The sequence below is a fragment of the Barbus barbus genome (genome assembly GCF_936440315.1).
Source record: "Barbus barbus genome assembly, chromosome: 14".
Taxonomy (NCBI): domain Eukaryota; kingdom Metazoa; phylum Chordata; class Actinopteri; order Cypriniformes; family Cyprinidae; genus Barbus; species Barbus barbus.
The window spans coordinates 26,098,203-26,116,236 of record NC_136742.1 but is presented as its reverse complement, the minus strand read 5'-3'; the positions used below and the strand labels follow the sequence as shown (position 1 = coordinate 26,116,236).

General features: G+C 35.4%; 1 protein-coding gene across 2 annotated transcripts in view; it reads right to left on the bottom strand.

Annotated features, from left to right (window-relative positions):
* The window catches only part of LOC306880011 (protein FAM184A-like), a 144,853-nt gene extending 128,468 nt beyond the window's left edge, over positions 1–16,385 (bottom strand). For both annotated transcript variants that reach the window (XM_079433274.1, XM_079433275.1), the window contains exon 1: positions 15,774–16,385. In XM_079433274.1, the coding sequence (XP_079289400.1) occupies positions 15,774–15,953 (180 nt within the window). In that variant the 5' untranslated portion in view covers positions 15,954–16,385. The remainder of the gene's footprint in view (positions 1–15,773) is intronic.
* Between the last annotated feature and the right edge of the window lie 1,649 nt (positions 16,386–18,034).

Sequence of the window (18,034 nt, the reverse complement as noted above, 5' to 3'; positions counted from 1 at the left end):
TCGTTTCTGAAACGCAGCGGAAACGCCAGTGTAGACAAGGATCCTTTTCATTCTAAAATTCAGTTTTAAAACTAAAACGCACCAGTATGAACGGGGTCTAAGAAAAAAATGGTTCTGTTGGGTTCCAAATGTTGTTTTTTTCAGTGATGCCATGAAAGAACCATTTTTGGTTCTTAAAAGAACCATTGTGAAAAACATTTGATAAAGAACCTAAATAACCTTTAAGAACCTTTTGTCCAATAGAAAGGTTCCATGGATGTTAAAGGTTCTTCGTGGAATCACTGATGCCAAGGAATGGTTCTTCTATGGCATCACTGTGAAAATTCCCTGATCGAGATAATTCTTGGAACTTTTATTTTTAAGAGTGCACGTTACTATATAAATAATTGTGTTTATTTTTACAAACTGAGGGATGATTCATAATATTTTGTATTTATACATGTAATTATTACATAGACCGCAACTTGTTTTGAACCCAAAACATTCCATTAAAATTCATCGGAACACACCGTTTTCTAATTACCTGGTGCAATATGGCCACATCTCTCCATCTGTTGCGCTCTCTGAGGTGTAAACATCATTATCTGATGTGATATGACGCTGTCATTTCTGTGTCTGGCAGGTTTGTGATGTCATTCATTCATCACAAAGCAAGGCGTGATACTACTGGCTGATGCTCAGGGTTGCGTCCGCAACGCAATCAAACACGCAGTATTTTGGTCTCAATGAAATGCGAGGTGATGGATGGCCCCTTTCATCACTCCTCTCTGGCCGACAGCTTGTGAAATTGTGCACAAGACGAGATCCTGCTCCAGGCACGAGGGGCAGCTGTTCGGATAGCATTAATCAGCACTGTATAATCTAGTACGAATAATCACTGGAGGATAGAGGCATGCATAGAGATGGTGAAGAGGATTTCATCCCAAGGATTCACATAAATCCAACGATCATACGCCAACAAAGACATATTAAACAGAGAGCACAAACAAGTAATATACAGCCTGGAAAAGGAATGAAGAGGAGGGAAGACGCTCAATCAAATCATCTCCTGAGATTTATGTAGGCCACAGTGGAGTGTTCCCAATATTTCCTCATCTCTACACCCTTTCGCTTTAGGCTCTCTCAGACAGAAGCATTATTCAGCATCTCAAAGTGAATCCTCCATCAAATGCCAAAACCTCCATCCAGTGAATCTTGTTTCTAACTTTAGTCCCTAATTCAGCACAAAGTAAAAAGAATCCTCCAGGCAGACAATGAGAAGTAGAGAGAAGCGCCCAGGAGTAATTCAGCAGGACGTGGAGTAGTTAAAAGTGGTTAACGATCTGAGCTGAGGATGATTTAATCTTTAATCTTGCAAACTATCCTAGAAGTTTTCACCATTGTGGCTCTAAGCAAAACTATCAAACTTGTTTAACATGATTTATGTACATGTTCCTGGATCAATATTCTTGGTGATCTTGGGGCAAGATTTTCATTTTGGGGTGGAGTAACCCTTTAATATTTCTACTATTATAGTATTTATGAATATTTCTAATTTTATAGCATCAATTATCAAATACTTCATTATATATTGCATTTTTAGTAATTTTGCTTCAGATTTTAGAGAGCAGAAAATTTGATGAGAAGCTGAAGTGCAGTGTGATGTCATCAACATCGTTGATCCCTATTGCCTGAAGTGAGAGACTAAGTTTTAAATGCTTCTATCTTCTAAATGTGAATTTTGTCATTGTTTTGGAGCACACTAGCTTACAGACGCTAACATATTCATAATAAAAGCTAAAAAAGTCATGGGGACTTTAAAAAAAATGCATTCTCAATCTGAATGGCACACAAAACTCCTTGGCAAAATCACCATGACCAAGCAAAACTGTTAATATTTTTTAAGATTTAACCAAGCAGGACACATTCCTGGAACAACATCACTGTTCTTCTTAACACAAATTCTGATTGGACTAAATTACACTAAACTTATATTTTGTGAAACTAAATCCTTGCTACAAGAGTAATAAGTGCACTGTATTTTGCTTTTTCAATGGGAAAATCTTACATGAATGCAGGCTACTGCTCTTCTCAACACTGCTACTGGTCTACAATAAAAAAATAAAAAAATAAATTCACCATGCACGATTAAAGCTGACTAGCTCAGGCACTTGACTATTTGAATGAGTCAAAATGAGCTAGATGACCAGGGCCATGGTCACACCACAGGACACCTGTGGAAAGTGGCGAGGCCAACTGCAGGACTTTTATAAAACCATGTGCTGTCTTGCTGTGATTCAGCTCTAACTTGAACATTAGATGATAATGACAGTAGCAGTATTCAGTATAAACTCTAACAGCTCCAGCACGCGTTGACTCTAAGAATATACCAGCCATTGAGTACCGAGCACTGTCTCACTCAGATTTTCTCTATTTTTCTGTTCTGTTCAAATCAGTGTAAAAACAGCCCTTAGCCCTCCAGCGCCACCATGATGCGTGTTGACATGTTGTCAAGACTAAACTCACTCGTTGCAATTTGTGTGAAGACTGTAACTACAACTGGGGAGAATGATCTTAGTGATGCAACTAGTCCGCAATTACTTCTGTGCAACACCACAACAGATGAAAACCACAAAAGTGTACAAAGGAATGGATCAACTGGCAGGAATGGATCAATCTGTTTGAAGAATATCTTCAAACAGAACTTTAATGAACACAAGAAAATATAAAGCAGAGTTGCAGAAACACTGTTAACATAAACAATCACTTACAAAAACTGAACAGAAAAGATGACTTTAAATAGAGCAGCTGACGAGGGGTGAACAGGTGATGGGAGTTAACTAATAAAGACTAATAAGAAAACTAATCCCAAACCGAACAGGAACAAAACCTTAAGGAAAAACAGGAATATATAGATGAAACAGAAAAAGACGGAACTGAAGTCCAAACTCCTAACACCCACTCACAAAAAACAGATTTAGTATTCATCAAAATGAATTAAAACAGTGAAATGCAAACTCAGAATATGACGCAAACCTGCAATAATTAAATATGTTAAATAGCACAAATGTATCTAATCCCATTTTATTAACCAATGTCTTTGCTGCTGACCTTTGATGATCCAGTTCAACCATACTAATAAGCAAAAATGACTTTAGATAAACTAACAATTGTGCTTCATTGTTTTTTATTGCTGAAGAGTGTTGAACCCTCTTCTCCTGCGTTCTACTGTACAGACGTGAATTTACTTTTCCTTCAGCCTGAGGTTTATTCATTACACTTTTTGGTGTGAAAGGGCTTTTACATTTGATATGATTAGAACTTCTTGTATTAAAAACAATCAAGCCCTGCTCATATTTAAAAAGTAACGCAAAAGTAACGTAACATTACCTTCCATAAAAAGTAGCTAAGTAACATAATTAGTTACTTTTTTAGGGAGTAATGCAATATTGTAATGCATTACTTTTAAAAGTAACTTTTCCCAACACTGTGTGTGCGTGCGTATATATATATATATATATATATATATATATATATATATATATATATATATATATATATATATATATATATATATAGTATGTGTGTATTTATTTATTTTTTATAAATATCATACTGCCCTCAAACTTTTAAACAACAGAGTACGTTTGAACCAACAACCTTTTGATTACCAGCTCTGGTAACCGCACAACCCTTCCCAGAATCACTTCTCAAACAGAGAATCACCTCCACACAGGTGATACAAAACAAAATTAACTTGCTTTTCACTACAATGCCAGTTGATACAAAATCCTGTGCAGACCTTTCCCAGAAAAAAACACCCATATGCCAACAGCTGAATTGAGTGTCACCTGCAAATGGAATCCTGGGCAACTCGATGCTCCTCTATTGTGGCTAGCTGGATGTTGAGAGGAAAGGTGAAAATTCATTAGAAATAAAGAGTTGATAATAGCATGATTCGAAACCCTGAGGGATGCGCACACACGGATTCGCATGAGAGTAGATGCGGATCACAGCGGCATTGAGAATAGCCCACAGTGGCACATTTCTTTAACCTCATATTCTCTTGTGGAAGCAATGGATCTTCATTTGAGCAGAGCACTGAAACATTCACCTGCTGCTCTTCTCTGGTCACCCTCATTACGCTCTGCCTCAAAACACCCAAGGAAAGCAGAAATAATCTTTAACGGTCCACTGATAAGATACTATTTATTTCAAAAAGGGACTTAATGTAGCAGAAAGGACCACAATGTCTTCGCAGGCCATTACGACATGGACTTCTGCTTATAAAATGACATCAGCTAAAAGTAAATGGTCATAAGCAATAAATGTAACTTCCCAAAGTTTCTAAACCAAAAAATTATTATGCCAATGCCCTTGTTCATTTTGTGCAGAAATTTCCCTGGCATAAAAATGAAGTTTTATGATTAGACTGAGCGATTAGTTTGGGATTAAATCAATAGCGAAGTTTTTTTTCTATAAAAAAAATCTAAAATATGCAGACTAATCAACTGTCTCCTCAAATTAATGGGGTCTCCTGCAATGTGGAACCGCTGGACGCCTCTTCCAATCATATATTAGGGACTAATCACTGTATTAGTATTGATAACCATGTCTCTGTGTAACTCCGGCAGGCTACTTCTAAAGAGTTTACCACCATTTTTCAGCAGGAACATTAGCAAACAAAATGAGTTCAAGACAAAGGTCAGTCAAACAATGTAAGGTCTCAAGTTAACAACTTCAATGCAATGTAGGTGTGCAAACAAATGGCAAGTACACTCATTAGATGCATCTAACTGGTACAAGAACAGTTTATCTCAGTGACATCTTGGGTTGGGAATGGAGAACTTCTCTTATTCAGAACGGGTTCCATTTTTTAAGAAATTACAGATTCACCATCAGTTAATAGTTCAAGCACATGCATTTTTCTGACAATGCTAACAGAATAGCGAAATTAATCCTAATAAATAAATTCATTTGCATAAATTCAATCTACAGAGCGGCTCGTGCGCAATTCCAGTCAGACGCTTATGAGCTAGTTCTTTTTAATCCATCAATGCATACCTGTGTACTCAAATCCCTAACAAATTACTTGTATGAGCCAGTTCATTTTAGTGAATGAAAACACAACACTACATGTGCAGTTCGATTCCCAAATAAAGCGAGTCAGTTAATTTCAGTGAATCAAAACTACACAGCCCGAACAGTGCCGTCTGATTCCTTAATTAACGACTCAAAGTTGGTTCTTTCTTTAGTCTGATTCTTGAAAGAATGACTCGTATGAGTCAGTTCATTTTAGTGAATCATAACTAAACAGAATGACTAGTGCGGTTGTATTCCCAAAAGCATGACTTAGCGTGGATCAGTTTAGTCCAATTGCTGAGCGAATCTCTAAATTCTGAACCGTATTAACTATAGCTATTTCTGCTATAAACAGATACAGTAAAACTAGGAAGAGTAGTATGCCAGTACGCAGTTCTAAATTTAGTAAATGTCTCCTATGAGACAGTTCATTTTAGTAAATTAAAACTGATTCATGATTCAAATTCAAGTCGGTTCTTTTTGGTCTGATTCCCAAAAGCATGCCAGTTCTTTTTTGTCACCAAAATATTTCAGTGCAATCAGTCTAGTCTGATTCCTGTGCAAATTAATCTTATGATTCGGATCACTTCCGAAGTGATCGATGACCGATTACCTTACGAATGACTTTTCTAAACAGTATCTTTTATTGATCCAAACACATCCGGCTTGAATAATAAATAAATATTTCTTCCTCAACAGTGAACGAATCAGTAGTGGAACCATTAAGGAAATGGTAACAAGTAGCAGAACTGAACTAGTAAAATTCTTTGCAATTCCCTCAATTCATCAGTGCTCAGAGCCTATCAGTTCAAAATGTGTGAGGGGGTTTCACTGGAGAAAGCTGAATGAGCTTCTTATCGTTGATTGCGCGTTTACCTTGAAGGCTTAGCCGATTCAGAAACACGATAGTACTGGGAAGCTGATTCGAGTGAATGGGAAGAAGTCATCTCAGAGGGCAAATGAAATAATAGCGAGTGGGAGCTTTATCTACACAGAGCAGAGCTTGCTAAGATTTTTTGCTTCTATTCACACAGGTGTGACCTTTGCTCAGATAGCCACAGGAGAAACTGAAGGCAGTCAAGGTCAAACATGTACTCAGCTGACCCGCAGTATGTATTAAAGCATGCAACTGTGTGTCTTCTACAGTAGCAGTGCAGAGGCAGGCTAAAAACCTGCCCTAGGCCAAAACGGCAGAAACTCGCATTCAATAATGAGTTCAGGATATGAACTCAGCAGGAAATCGTGGGCTGAATTGCAATTTGCATACTTCTACTGTACGCACTAAAAAGATTTACTGTCAGTCATGGGAAAGTGCATACTTTTGGTAATGCATTAAAACATTTTCAAGTCAAAGAAGTGTTTATAGAAGCCACACAGGATAAAAAATTCAATTCATCTCACAAATCAGATTTTTGTTGTTGCAATTATGAGTTTATATCTCACAATTCATACTTTTTCTTTCTAATTCTGAAAAAAAGTCAGAATTGTGAGATATAAAATCAGAATGGCAAAATATAAACAATTGAGAGATATAAAATTGCAATTGCAAGAAATAAATTCAGAAACTTGTGATAAAAAGTCGCAATTACCTTTGTTACCTTTTATTTTGTGAGGGGGAAAAAAACAGACTGAATTGTGAGATGTAAACTCAGATTTGGAAGGAAAATAATAGCTCAACATTAGCTCAAAAATTACTCAATTAACAAGTAAAGTTTAATTATTAATTAATAATTACTTTTTATTTTTATGAATACTTTATACTTTTGATTCTTTAAATTGATCAAAAGTAACAGTAAAGACATTTATTATGTTACAAAAAATTATATTTCTATTAATTTTCCACAAAACTATTAAGAACCACAACTGTCTTCAACATTGATGAAAATAATGAATGTTCTTGAGAAAATCAGCATATCAGAATGATTTTTGAGGGATCATGTGACACAGAAGGCTGGAGTGATGGCTGATGAAAATTCAGCTTTGCATAGCAGGAATAAATCACATGTTAAAATATATTCAAATAGAAAACAGTCATTCGAAATTGCACTAATATTTCACAATAGTGCAATTTTTATAGTATTTTGAATACAGTAAATGCAGCCTTGGTGAGCATAAGAGACTTCTTTCAAAAGAAAATAAGAAAACATTGTACCAATCCCAAACTGAACAGTATGGTACTGTATGTGGCTACTGATAAAAAGACAGAGAAAAACAGACAGGAAAAAATGGAGTGACAGAACAAGTGAGAAAGATAGAGGTGGTGGATGATCTGAAAGTGTAAGGTCTCAAAGTCAACATTTTTAGCCCCTTCTGATGTGAAAGGACAAGACATATTGGGTCGCTCAATCCTAACTGGAGATTTTCTACCACTGCCAACACTTTCTACAAGCACAGGGGAAGAGAAGTCTGCATATAAAAAGAAAGACAGGAAATCTGTCAGACGGCTCAGATGAATGAAATGTGAAGTCTGCAGTTCACTGGGCCTTGCCAGTCAGTCGGGGGTCTGACTGAGCTGAGAGAACCCTCAACAAAACTCTGCGCAACAACACATTTTTTTTTTATTTCCACTGTATAAAGAGCTCGAAACAAATTTGTGCTGCCCTGGGGCTGGGCAGAGAAGACAGCAGGGCCCCAGCAGCACAGGACTTTAGGGAGCATAGCCTCCCTCTCCTGTCAGCACTGACCTGCTACAATAATGCATACACAGCGTCTTTATCCCCCAGGCCTTTTGCAGCACAGAAACAAAACCCAGAGTGTCTATTGCTCTGGCAGAAATATAGATTTTTTGATATTATCTTGCTGCCCACACTAATGCATTTTTTCTATGTGTTGTACAAGTGGGACAAAGTTGTTGGTGTGGTCTGAGCACTCTGAATACCTATTTGAATAAAAAGTGAGCAGTGCATCTACGTGTATGTGCATGCACTGTGTGCACGCATTTGAAAAACAATTAATTAAACTAGCGACCATGGAGAATGCAAATGATTTTATCTGCATGCGAATAAAAAAGTCAAATGACTGAAAAACAGTGAGTTCTGTAGAGATATATAGTATAATATAATAGTTAAAAGTATAATATATATATAGTATAATATAATAGTTATTCAGAAATCAAATAATCAAAACAGATTGAGAAATTTAGCATCACTTGCTCACCAATGGAATGGGTGCCGTCAGAATAAGAGTCCAAACAGCTGATAAAAACATGACAAAAAGTTAATCTCCTGTTGGCCTTTAACATCAAAATCCACCATCATATTTATTTAGAACAGTTTTGGCTTTTAAACTGTGTTTGATCTGTGCATATTTCTCTCCTGATGCAGATGAGACCACTTTTTACTAAAGAAAGCAATATTATGGAAAGAGGACTCATGTTTCAGTTGGAAGCAATGGTTTAAAGTTAAGTTAAAAAGGTCATAAAGATCAATTTGGTTTTTTAGAAACAGCTTTTAATTTTTAAACGTTAACTGATGGACTGGAGTCCTCTGGATTACTTTGTGATGTTTTTATCAGCTGTTTGGACCCATTCACAGCTGACGATCCATTGGTGAGCAAGTGATGCAATACTAAATTTCTACAAATCTGTTCTGATGAAGAAATAAACCTATCTAGATCTTGGATGGCCAGGGGGTGAGTACATTTTCAGCATTAGGATGAATTATTTCTTTAAATGTTGAAATGCAAAATAGTTTTTAAGCTAATACACAAGGGTTAATCACCGAGTATTCTGGATGCTCAGAAGGGTATAAATTACCATGAGACTCAAAGGCAGGACCAGAGATACTTCAGAATCAGACTATGCAAAAACACCCATTTCATATCCTTTGAAGAGGATCACAGCTGTAAGTTATATGACCACATGAAACAACCGTCCGCTAGCATGAAAACACAAGCATTTTAATATTGAAGGTTGCTCTGTGATGTAGATGCAGGTTAAAGATCCATGCTTTCAGTGGATTATCTCCAATGATTATATCGCCCGGCGTGAATGGAAGTGTGTGAGGGAGAGAACTGTCTGATCTCACATGGGTGAACATTGCTTTAATGTTCTCTGTGTTTTCTGACCTGCGCTGTGAACCCATGATAGATCAGAGATCTCATCAAAGGAGTGCGAAACCCATTTCCAAACTGTACCTCCACATTTAACTGTCTAATAGTCACAAATCATCTAGTTATTCTAACAGCACAACAGATGCTTTGTATAAATAGCAAACATATCCAACTAAAACATCTGTCATGTCACTAGAATTAGAGAGGAGATCTAATTGTGTCAGTTCTACATGTTTAAAAACATACATAATTGATTGTGATCAGTCATGGAATTCTACAGTCAAATATTTTAATACAATGGCAGCAAAAGGAATACAATTACAACTGAAAAATATTAATGTAATACAAATATAACTGAATATTTTCATAAATATAAATACACAATATAAATATAAAAAATATTTTAACTCACAATAGAACTTACTAATTAAAATGATATTTCAAAATATAATATAAATTTATGTATACACACATAAATACATACATAGACAAATTATAGTACAGATAAGCCATCTGCACATGATTATGATAAATATCTGATTATATTGTCAAGTAGCCCCTCAATTTATGACAATCACATTTTTGCTAATATAAATGTTTTCAATTCATTTTTGTACATAAGGTGCATGCTTAACTTAATGAGGTCATACCAGCAATAGTGCAAATCCAAAAACTGTTCTGTGAAGGCTAATATGACTGGTTACATTTGCTGAATTATGGTTTGGTCTTGACAGTTGGCTCTTTTTTACTCCACTTTCTCCTTAAATTGGATATAACAAGCTACTAGAAGATATTCTACATCCAAAGGTGAAACATTCAGGAAATGAGAAAACAACAACAAATGATTTCTTCTCAGGCAGAATAAACCTATTGGTGTGTCATTCCATGTATAAATTCTCTCATTAAGAAGTGAAAGTCTCAGTTTTGAAGTGAGAAGATATGCTGCATGCTGATTACCTAAAGAAAATATACACTCAAAAAAAGTCTCCAGTCTTGATTTTCTACCTGGGTGGAAAAAGGAATTAACATAGTAATAAAGTTACAATTTCCCAACAAGGCTGCTTAGTGTTTTTATAAGCTACTTTGAGCGTGCAGCACCATTTCTCTGTGCTATCAGAGTAAGCAAGCTGTTCCCGAAAGGAAATATTGCTATAGTCCTCACATTCACTATTGCACCTAAGCGCCTGTGCCCTGGGCTTCCACCATCTGCTGCGCGGCATGCGTCCTGCGCCTCCCTAGATAACGCAAGAATCATATTAACCCCTGTATTATGACACACGCACATCCTCCTCTCATGCCGGGATTCAAACACAAAGGTTACAACTGACTTCACATGCCAGGCCACATGGAACAGAAGCACCGGCTGCTATAACCCACAACAATCACATGCTAATTTGGTAATTTGAAGGAGCTGACGTTTATGAGAAACATTATCTTTTAAGACATAGGGAAAAAAAAAAATTAAAATATGGTGAATTAAAAGCGAATGACCTATTTATGCGCCCCTATGGCAACTCAGTCATCCTTTAGACTTTATAACGTGGCCTTCAATCTTGCATAAGCTTTAGTGCAGGGGTGGGCAAACTCGGCCCTTCCAGGCCACTTTCCTTCAGAGTTTAGCTCCAACCCTAATCAAGCACACCTGAACCAGCTAATCATTGTCTTCAAGACTACTAGAAGGCTACAGGCTGGTGAGTTTTATCAGGGTTGGATCAAATCTCTGCAGGAAAGTGTCCTGGAAGGGCCAAGTTTGCCCACCACTGCTTTAGTGTGACTATAATGTAATTATGTTACATAACATACAAGAATACTTCCCAGTAATGGTTTGACGCAATATATATCCAAGGGATAAAGCCAAGCTTGAACTACTTTGGTCTCAACTGGCGAATAATAGCTGTGTTATGTATTTCTTATTAGATTTATTGATTTTCAATGGCTACATTATTCTCTAATAATACAGACTATTCTCTAAGAGTCTGCAAAGCAGCTTGATTAAAAATACTCACTTAGTGCAACATTTTTCAAGAAAATGTTACTAGCTTGACAATTGTACCGAGTAGATTGGGGAATATTTCTTTATTACAGCCACATTTAAAATAGCAGTGAATCCTTATATTTTTATATGTATGGCCAATACACAAAGTATGGGCCATTAAAATTTAGTATTTAGGTGATTTTGTAAACCCCTAAGTTTATAAACCCCCTTGCAGAAATAATATAAAAATAAACAGTTATTTTGTTTTGTGCAATAGCTTAAATCAGGGCAGTGCAAAATGAAAAGCAAAATGCAATTTTATGTTTTTTTTGTTAACATCATAGAAAGACTTCAATCTCTCAATTCAATCAAGACTTCAATCAACTTCATTTCTCCTAAAGCATATAGATACAAAAACACTAAACAACCAGTAAGAAAGACAGTAAAGACTGACAGAGCTCAGTAAAGATGATAATTAGATATAAAAACCTCAGAAGTCCAGCCACTGAAAGAGTATTTGTGTGAGAAGAATCAAGTGTTTTCACATAAACAATCTGTGGGGGGTAATTGAATTGTGATGTGATGCTTCTGGAGTTTATTGATACCCATCAGGAGGCTGTGAGATCCGGACTGGGCCCATCTGGAGACTGGGAAGTGTGGATGCCAATGTAAACCATAACCAGAGAGAAAAAGGCCAGTCAGGGAGACTGGTTTCAGCTTTATGAGTCTATCGAATTATGTTGAGCACCACATGAGGAAGTGGCTGACAAAGTCCTAATGCACTAACAATGCACTTAACTGTGAAAGGCAGAAAATGTTGAAAACATAAAAATGATAAAAAGTTTCTCTTAAAACACTGTGCAGTCAGGTCTTTTATTAAGTTTTAGTTTTATTTGAGTTATTTTTATACTTCAACAAACTAAATGTAAATGAAATTATACATATATATATAATTTATAAATGTGTATGTATATATATATATATATATATATATATATATATATATATATATATATATGTATGTATGTGTAGTGGTTGTACTTATATAGTTGTTTTTTGGTGTTTGGCTTAGTGTTATGATAGAATCATTATACTCTTACACCTTTTGTTCCTTAATATGTTGAATTGTTTTTAGCTTTATTTTTTTGTTTTTCATTTAAATGTTAAGTTTTGAAATTTTGCTGTATGCATTTGTCATTTTTATTTAATTTCTTTATTTTTGTGTATATGTAGAATTTATACAGTAAATTCTAAGTCATACAGATTTGGAAGAACATGTAAAGTAAATGACAGAATTTTAATTTTTGAGTCAACTATTCTTTTAAATTTTACATTTAGTTGTCATTTTTAGTGTCATTTCAATTGCCCTGTGCATTTCACACAGAAATGCAAAAGGTTTACCCAATAGCACAATATGCAAACTATGGAAAGTTTTGTACCCAAATTTGTTAATTAATAATTTATTTTATTTTATTTATGGTCATCATTTGACTTACTTTCTTCCTCTGAACACTTTGAAAAATATACTTTGAAAGTCAAGTAGACCACACATATGGGACCACTTTCTTTGTATGGGGGAAAAAATTATATTTTAAATAAAATTAAGAAAAAGGCATAGGTTTGAAATTACATGAGGGGGGAGTAAATGTTGACAATTTTCATTTTTGAGTAAATAATTTCTCAACCAACAAACAGATGACACCCATGGACGGGCTAAATATCCAGTACAAAGCACAAAGAATTGTAATGTGATGCAAATATCATAAATTCTAAAATCCTCTGCGCACTTTTTTGATGACACATCAACTCTTCATGCCTCGCATATCCTTTAAAAGCAATGACCCAAGTGTCCATGTTTAATGACAGTCTGACAGGTACATCAATACTCAGCCAAAGCATTGTAATCTCATTTATGAGGCGCAGCCCGAGCTCCCGAAGGACGAATGAACTTCAGTCAGCGTCACTGTGCATGTGCAAGAACGGCAGTCATAAACCAGCAGATCTTCTGGAGGTTGTGACTGAACTAAATAATTGTATGGTAATTTATGATGCAAGGAATATGAAGTTGCACACATGAATGTTAAGACTCAGGTTCAATAAAATATGTATTTTGTTGCTCACTTTGTATTCCTGATCCAGTTTCTTTACTTACGGTTAGACAACAAACACAGATCAAGGCTTGCTAGAACCTTGCTTCTACAAGTACATTACAAGACACAATAAAATTGAAAACCTTCCACAGAACAGAGGCTGTGGGTATGTGAAGATATTAGATTTGATTTCTCTGTAATACTAATCTTCCAAGCAGGCACTTAAAGTGACTATATTAACTCAAGACATATTTGCTAATGTATCATTCTGACCATTTTGTGAACCAGTTCAAATTATCCATTATGAAAGAACCAATTCATAAGAACAACTGGCTCACAATAAAACTCAACAACCTTACACATAATAGAGACTTTGGGTGAAGATATTATATTTGATTTTTCCATAATACTAATCTTCAGAGGTCCTGTAATTACATCAATTAACAATTCAAGACAAATTTGCAAACAAATAATTCTGACCATTTTCTGAACCAGTTAGATAAATTCATTACGAAAGAACTAGTTCATAAGAACAATTGGCTCACAATAAAAATCAACAATCTTGCAAAGAATAGAGGCTTTGGCTGAAGATATTATATTTTATTTCTCTATAATACTAATCTTCAAAAGCAGACACTTATAGAGGTCCAGTAATTATATCAATAAACGATTCAAGACAAATTTGTTAATAAATCATTCTGGCAATTTTTTGAACCAGTTTCTTTACAAGAGAAGCAAGCAACTCATAACTCTTTTCCTTCCATGTAATAGAGAGAGGCTTTATATTTTATCTTTTCTATAATACTAACCTTCAAAGCAGGCACTTGTACAGATCCAGTAATTGTATTAACAAACAATTTGACATTCACTAATGAATCATTCTGACTGTTCTGCGAACTAATTTGACCAATTCATTACAAAAGAACCAACTCAAAGAAGCAATTGGCACACAAAAAAAAACTGATGACCTTCCATGAAACAGAGGCTTTGAGTATGTGTATGTATTATCTCTATAATATTAATCTTCAAAATCAGACACCATAGAGATCCAATCATTATATCAACAAATGAATCGCACCATTCTGTAAACCGGTTTCACCAATTCATGACAAAAGAACCAACTCAAAAGAATGATTGTCTGAACTTCACTATGGCTCTTACACAAGTTTAGCTCTACCCACCATTCATATCTAGCTCATGAAATATTTTAAATTAAAAAAAAAAAAAAAAAAAATTATATATATATATATATATATATTCACTATAGAAATTTCCAGGTCTGCAAACTCAACTCTGATATTTCCAGGTTGTCCATGATTGTGGGAAGCCTCAGCTCTAATACCTGAAAATGAATAGCTGAAGCAGGCTTTGGAAACATGCCATTCCCATATCTCAGTCAGGCTGAGAGGATCATACTAAACAGCAGGTGTTGATAATATTCACAGATTAAACCACAAATATAACATACACAATTTTATGCACGTGAATGTCCAACCTGAGGATGAAGTATGATCAGTGCATGTAGATACATGTAAATGTTTTCAGGAAGACAAAGTATTAAAAACAACTAAAAAAAAAATATAGTATGACGGCATTAAGCATATACAAATTTAATTTAAGCAAGCTTTGATCAAAGAACACGTCGCAGAAACCACAGGTGCACATAAAAGGGTTCAAAACAACACGTACTGGGTTCATAGATATAATTCAGCTATAACTAATGTGTTTATGTGAGAAATACAAATTTGCCTAGCAGCCTTTGCAGATTATGTAGCTATGATCCTTGCAGACAGGACCAGCACATCTTTTGCACTGCTTCCTTTTGAGGGAACTAGAACAGCACCAGTCGGAAATTTGGACACACCCACTCATTCATTATTATTACTTTCAATTCTCATTGTGGGAATTATGTAGTGTCCAAAGCAATTTTAATAAATCAAAATGCCTTTTCAAGTCACTCTGCAAACCCTGGGCTTTGCACGGTCTGGCCCATCCGAACAATATATATTTGTCAGTATTATTTTTAATGTCTTTTGGATATTAATCAGTCAGATGTGACTGGTACTGTATTAAAGAAGCTCATCAAGTATTTAATTTTTTTTAGATTAAGATGGTAAAAACAAAAATCTTTTATGATAGTTTATTTATATGAAATAATAGGCCTATTGACAAGATTTTTCTACACCTATAATCAATTGTTATTTTAGTATCATGAGATACTATAACAGTTTTTAGAATTATTTTGAATTAGTTTGTGTTTACATTTTCAGTTCACATTTTAATTCAAGTTAGAATTTTAGTAAATGTATGTATTTATTATATAGGGTTTTATTCATTTTGATAACCAAGAAATATGAGGATTTTGGTGAGACTTTCACACAATCTTTTTTTGTGAAATCTCCTTAGCATATCACGAAGTTACTTTTTTTTTTAAAATAAAATGTTCCACCCCATCTGGTAATTTTGACCCCATTATGCATTCTAGGGTTAATCCGGATAGCAGGCCAGCCTGCTGTCATTTGGATGGGGGTCTCCAATGCGCATCGCTCAAACATTACACATGGCATTCCGCATCCCCAAAACGCGCACAAAATTACCTTGGTCAGCTGTGCAATCTTCTTGCTCATCTTCAGATGGAGGTCCTGCGTGTATTCGAGGGTTAACCCAGTCGGGAAGGACGTGCTGGTGGATGTTGAAGTGGAGGTGCTGTTATATTTCCCCGTCGAAGTGCTGCCAGCGGGGTTGTAGTAATGCTGCCAGCCCGCTCCAGTCGCCATCTTCACGATATTATATTACTATGGCTGTGATATACAGACTATAATGGCAAATGGTAAAGGCAGATGATCCCTATAAAGCAAAACCTAGAGTGACAATGAAGGCGTTAATCCAGAAGAGTCATTATTTCATCCGGATTAAAATCATCTGCTCGTATTGTAGTCTGTTAGAAATAAGCGAAAGCGCTGAGATGAGCAGCAGTTCAACCGCACATTTCCCTGCTTTCCTTGCTTCTTGTGAACTGACAGTAGATTTATAGAAGGAATACATCAAATGTTTTGGATTCCCGGCAGGTGCGTCGCGTTTAAAAGGCCGACGGCGCGTCTAATACGTTTGTAAGAAGCGAGAGCCGGTGCAGGTGCGATCCAGGTACGAGGCATTTCTGTCGGATCCCGTGCGTGTGTCTGTGTCAGTGGTGTTGCTGCACTGAGTCTGTTACCATGGATCATCTCAACAGTTTACATTATACCACTGACGTCAGTTCCGTCGGTCACGGTTACTTTCATCTCCTCCTCCTGTCGCTCCTCTATTCTGCTCTTTTCTTTTGGGTGTGATGTAATGCGAAAGTCGTTGAAAAAGTGATTTTGGAAATGTCCCAGTAGGTGGGTGGACAGGACCTAAAAATAAGATGTTATTCTATTTTTGTTTCTGATTGTGTTTGAAAAATGTTCCTTGAAGCTTATAGCTAAACGGTTGGTGTGAAGGGTACTAGCCTACAGATGAATAAAAAAAATTAAAAAAATTATGAAATTATATTTAACAATTGTTATTTTTTTAATACTTAATGTAAAATACGTGGGCTATCCAGTTATTTCTCCAGATTTGTTTTTAAAAGGCATTTTATTTACAGACATACTGCAGTATAAATACATATAAATAAACAAAGTATAAATAAATAAATTTTATAAATAATTATAAATAATAAATTTATTTTATAAATAAATAAAATAAAATAAATAAATAAGTAAAAATACAGTTCTTTGAGCACAACTTTTGTGACATGCCCCAAATGCATATGGAATAGCCTGTCATGAAACTTTACGAACTTTTCAGCAAAATGTAGACAATTATGCAACACAAGAAATTATATTAAAACATACTCAGTCCATAGAAATATTAATCAACTAAGAAAAAAGGTTGTTAATAATAATAACAATATACATAAAACAGACTCTCCACAGAACATAAGCAAATGGTTGTCTGAAAAAAAGCACTTGGCTATTTTCATGCTAGCTGTGATTCACAGTTTAGCACGTGCGCCATGTTTACAATCTGCTCATGTATTTCTTTTCAATCCAATGTGGACAACATCTATTAAAAATCTCTTCTTGTATAATGTGCTGGATATTAAAAAAGTCTGTATGCGGCCTTGAGGCATCTGAAATTCATGAGCCAATGATCACGCTTTGAAAATTAAAATACATGCTGGCCTTAGTATATCTGTGTATGAGCACTCGATGCTGTAGTGTGCATAATAATTCGATTTTCTATAAGGATATTTTGTTGCACACAGAAACTAATATTACAAACATTTCTCAACATGCAAACAGTGGCATGATTGCTATTTTATTTAAAGGAATATTTCACCCAAAAATGAAAATTTGCTGAACATTAACTCACCCTCAGGCCATCTAAGATGTAGAGGAGTTTGTTTTTCTTTCAGAACAGATTTGGATAAATTTAGCATTACATCAATTGCTCATCAGTGGATCATCTGCAGTGAATGGGTGCCGTCAGAATGAAAGTCCAAACAGCTGATAAAAACATCACAATACTCCACATGACTCCAGTCCACCAATTTATGTCTTGTGAAGTGAAATGTGTGTTTGTAATAAACAAGACATTTTTAACTTTTAAACCGTTGCTTACAGAAAAATGTCTGGTCTGAATCAGGAGAGAAATATACACCATTTACAAGCCAAAACAGTTCTGAACAAATATGTCAGTGGGCAAATTTTCATTTTTGGATGAACTATTCTTTTAAGACATTTTATATACGCTGTACAACCAATATTGCACAGGAACTATGTAGAAATATGAAGGCCACACAACCTATTTCATCATTCTCTGCCACTTTCGCCTG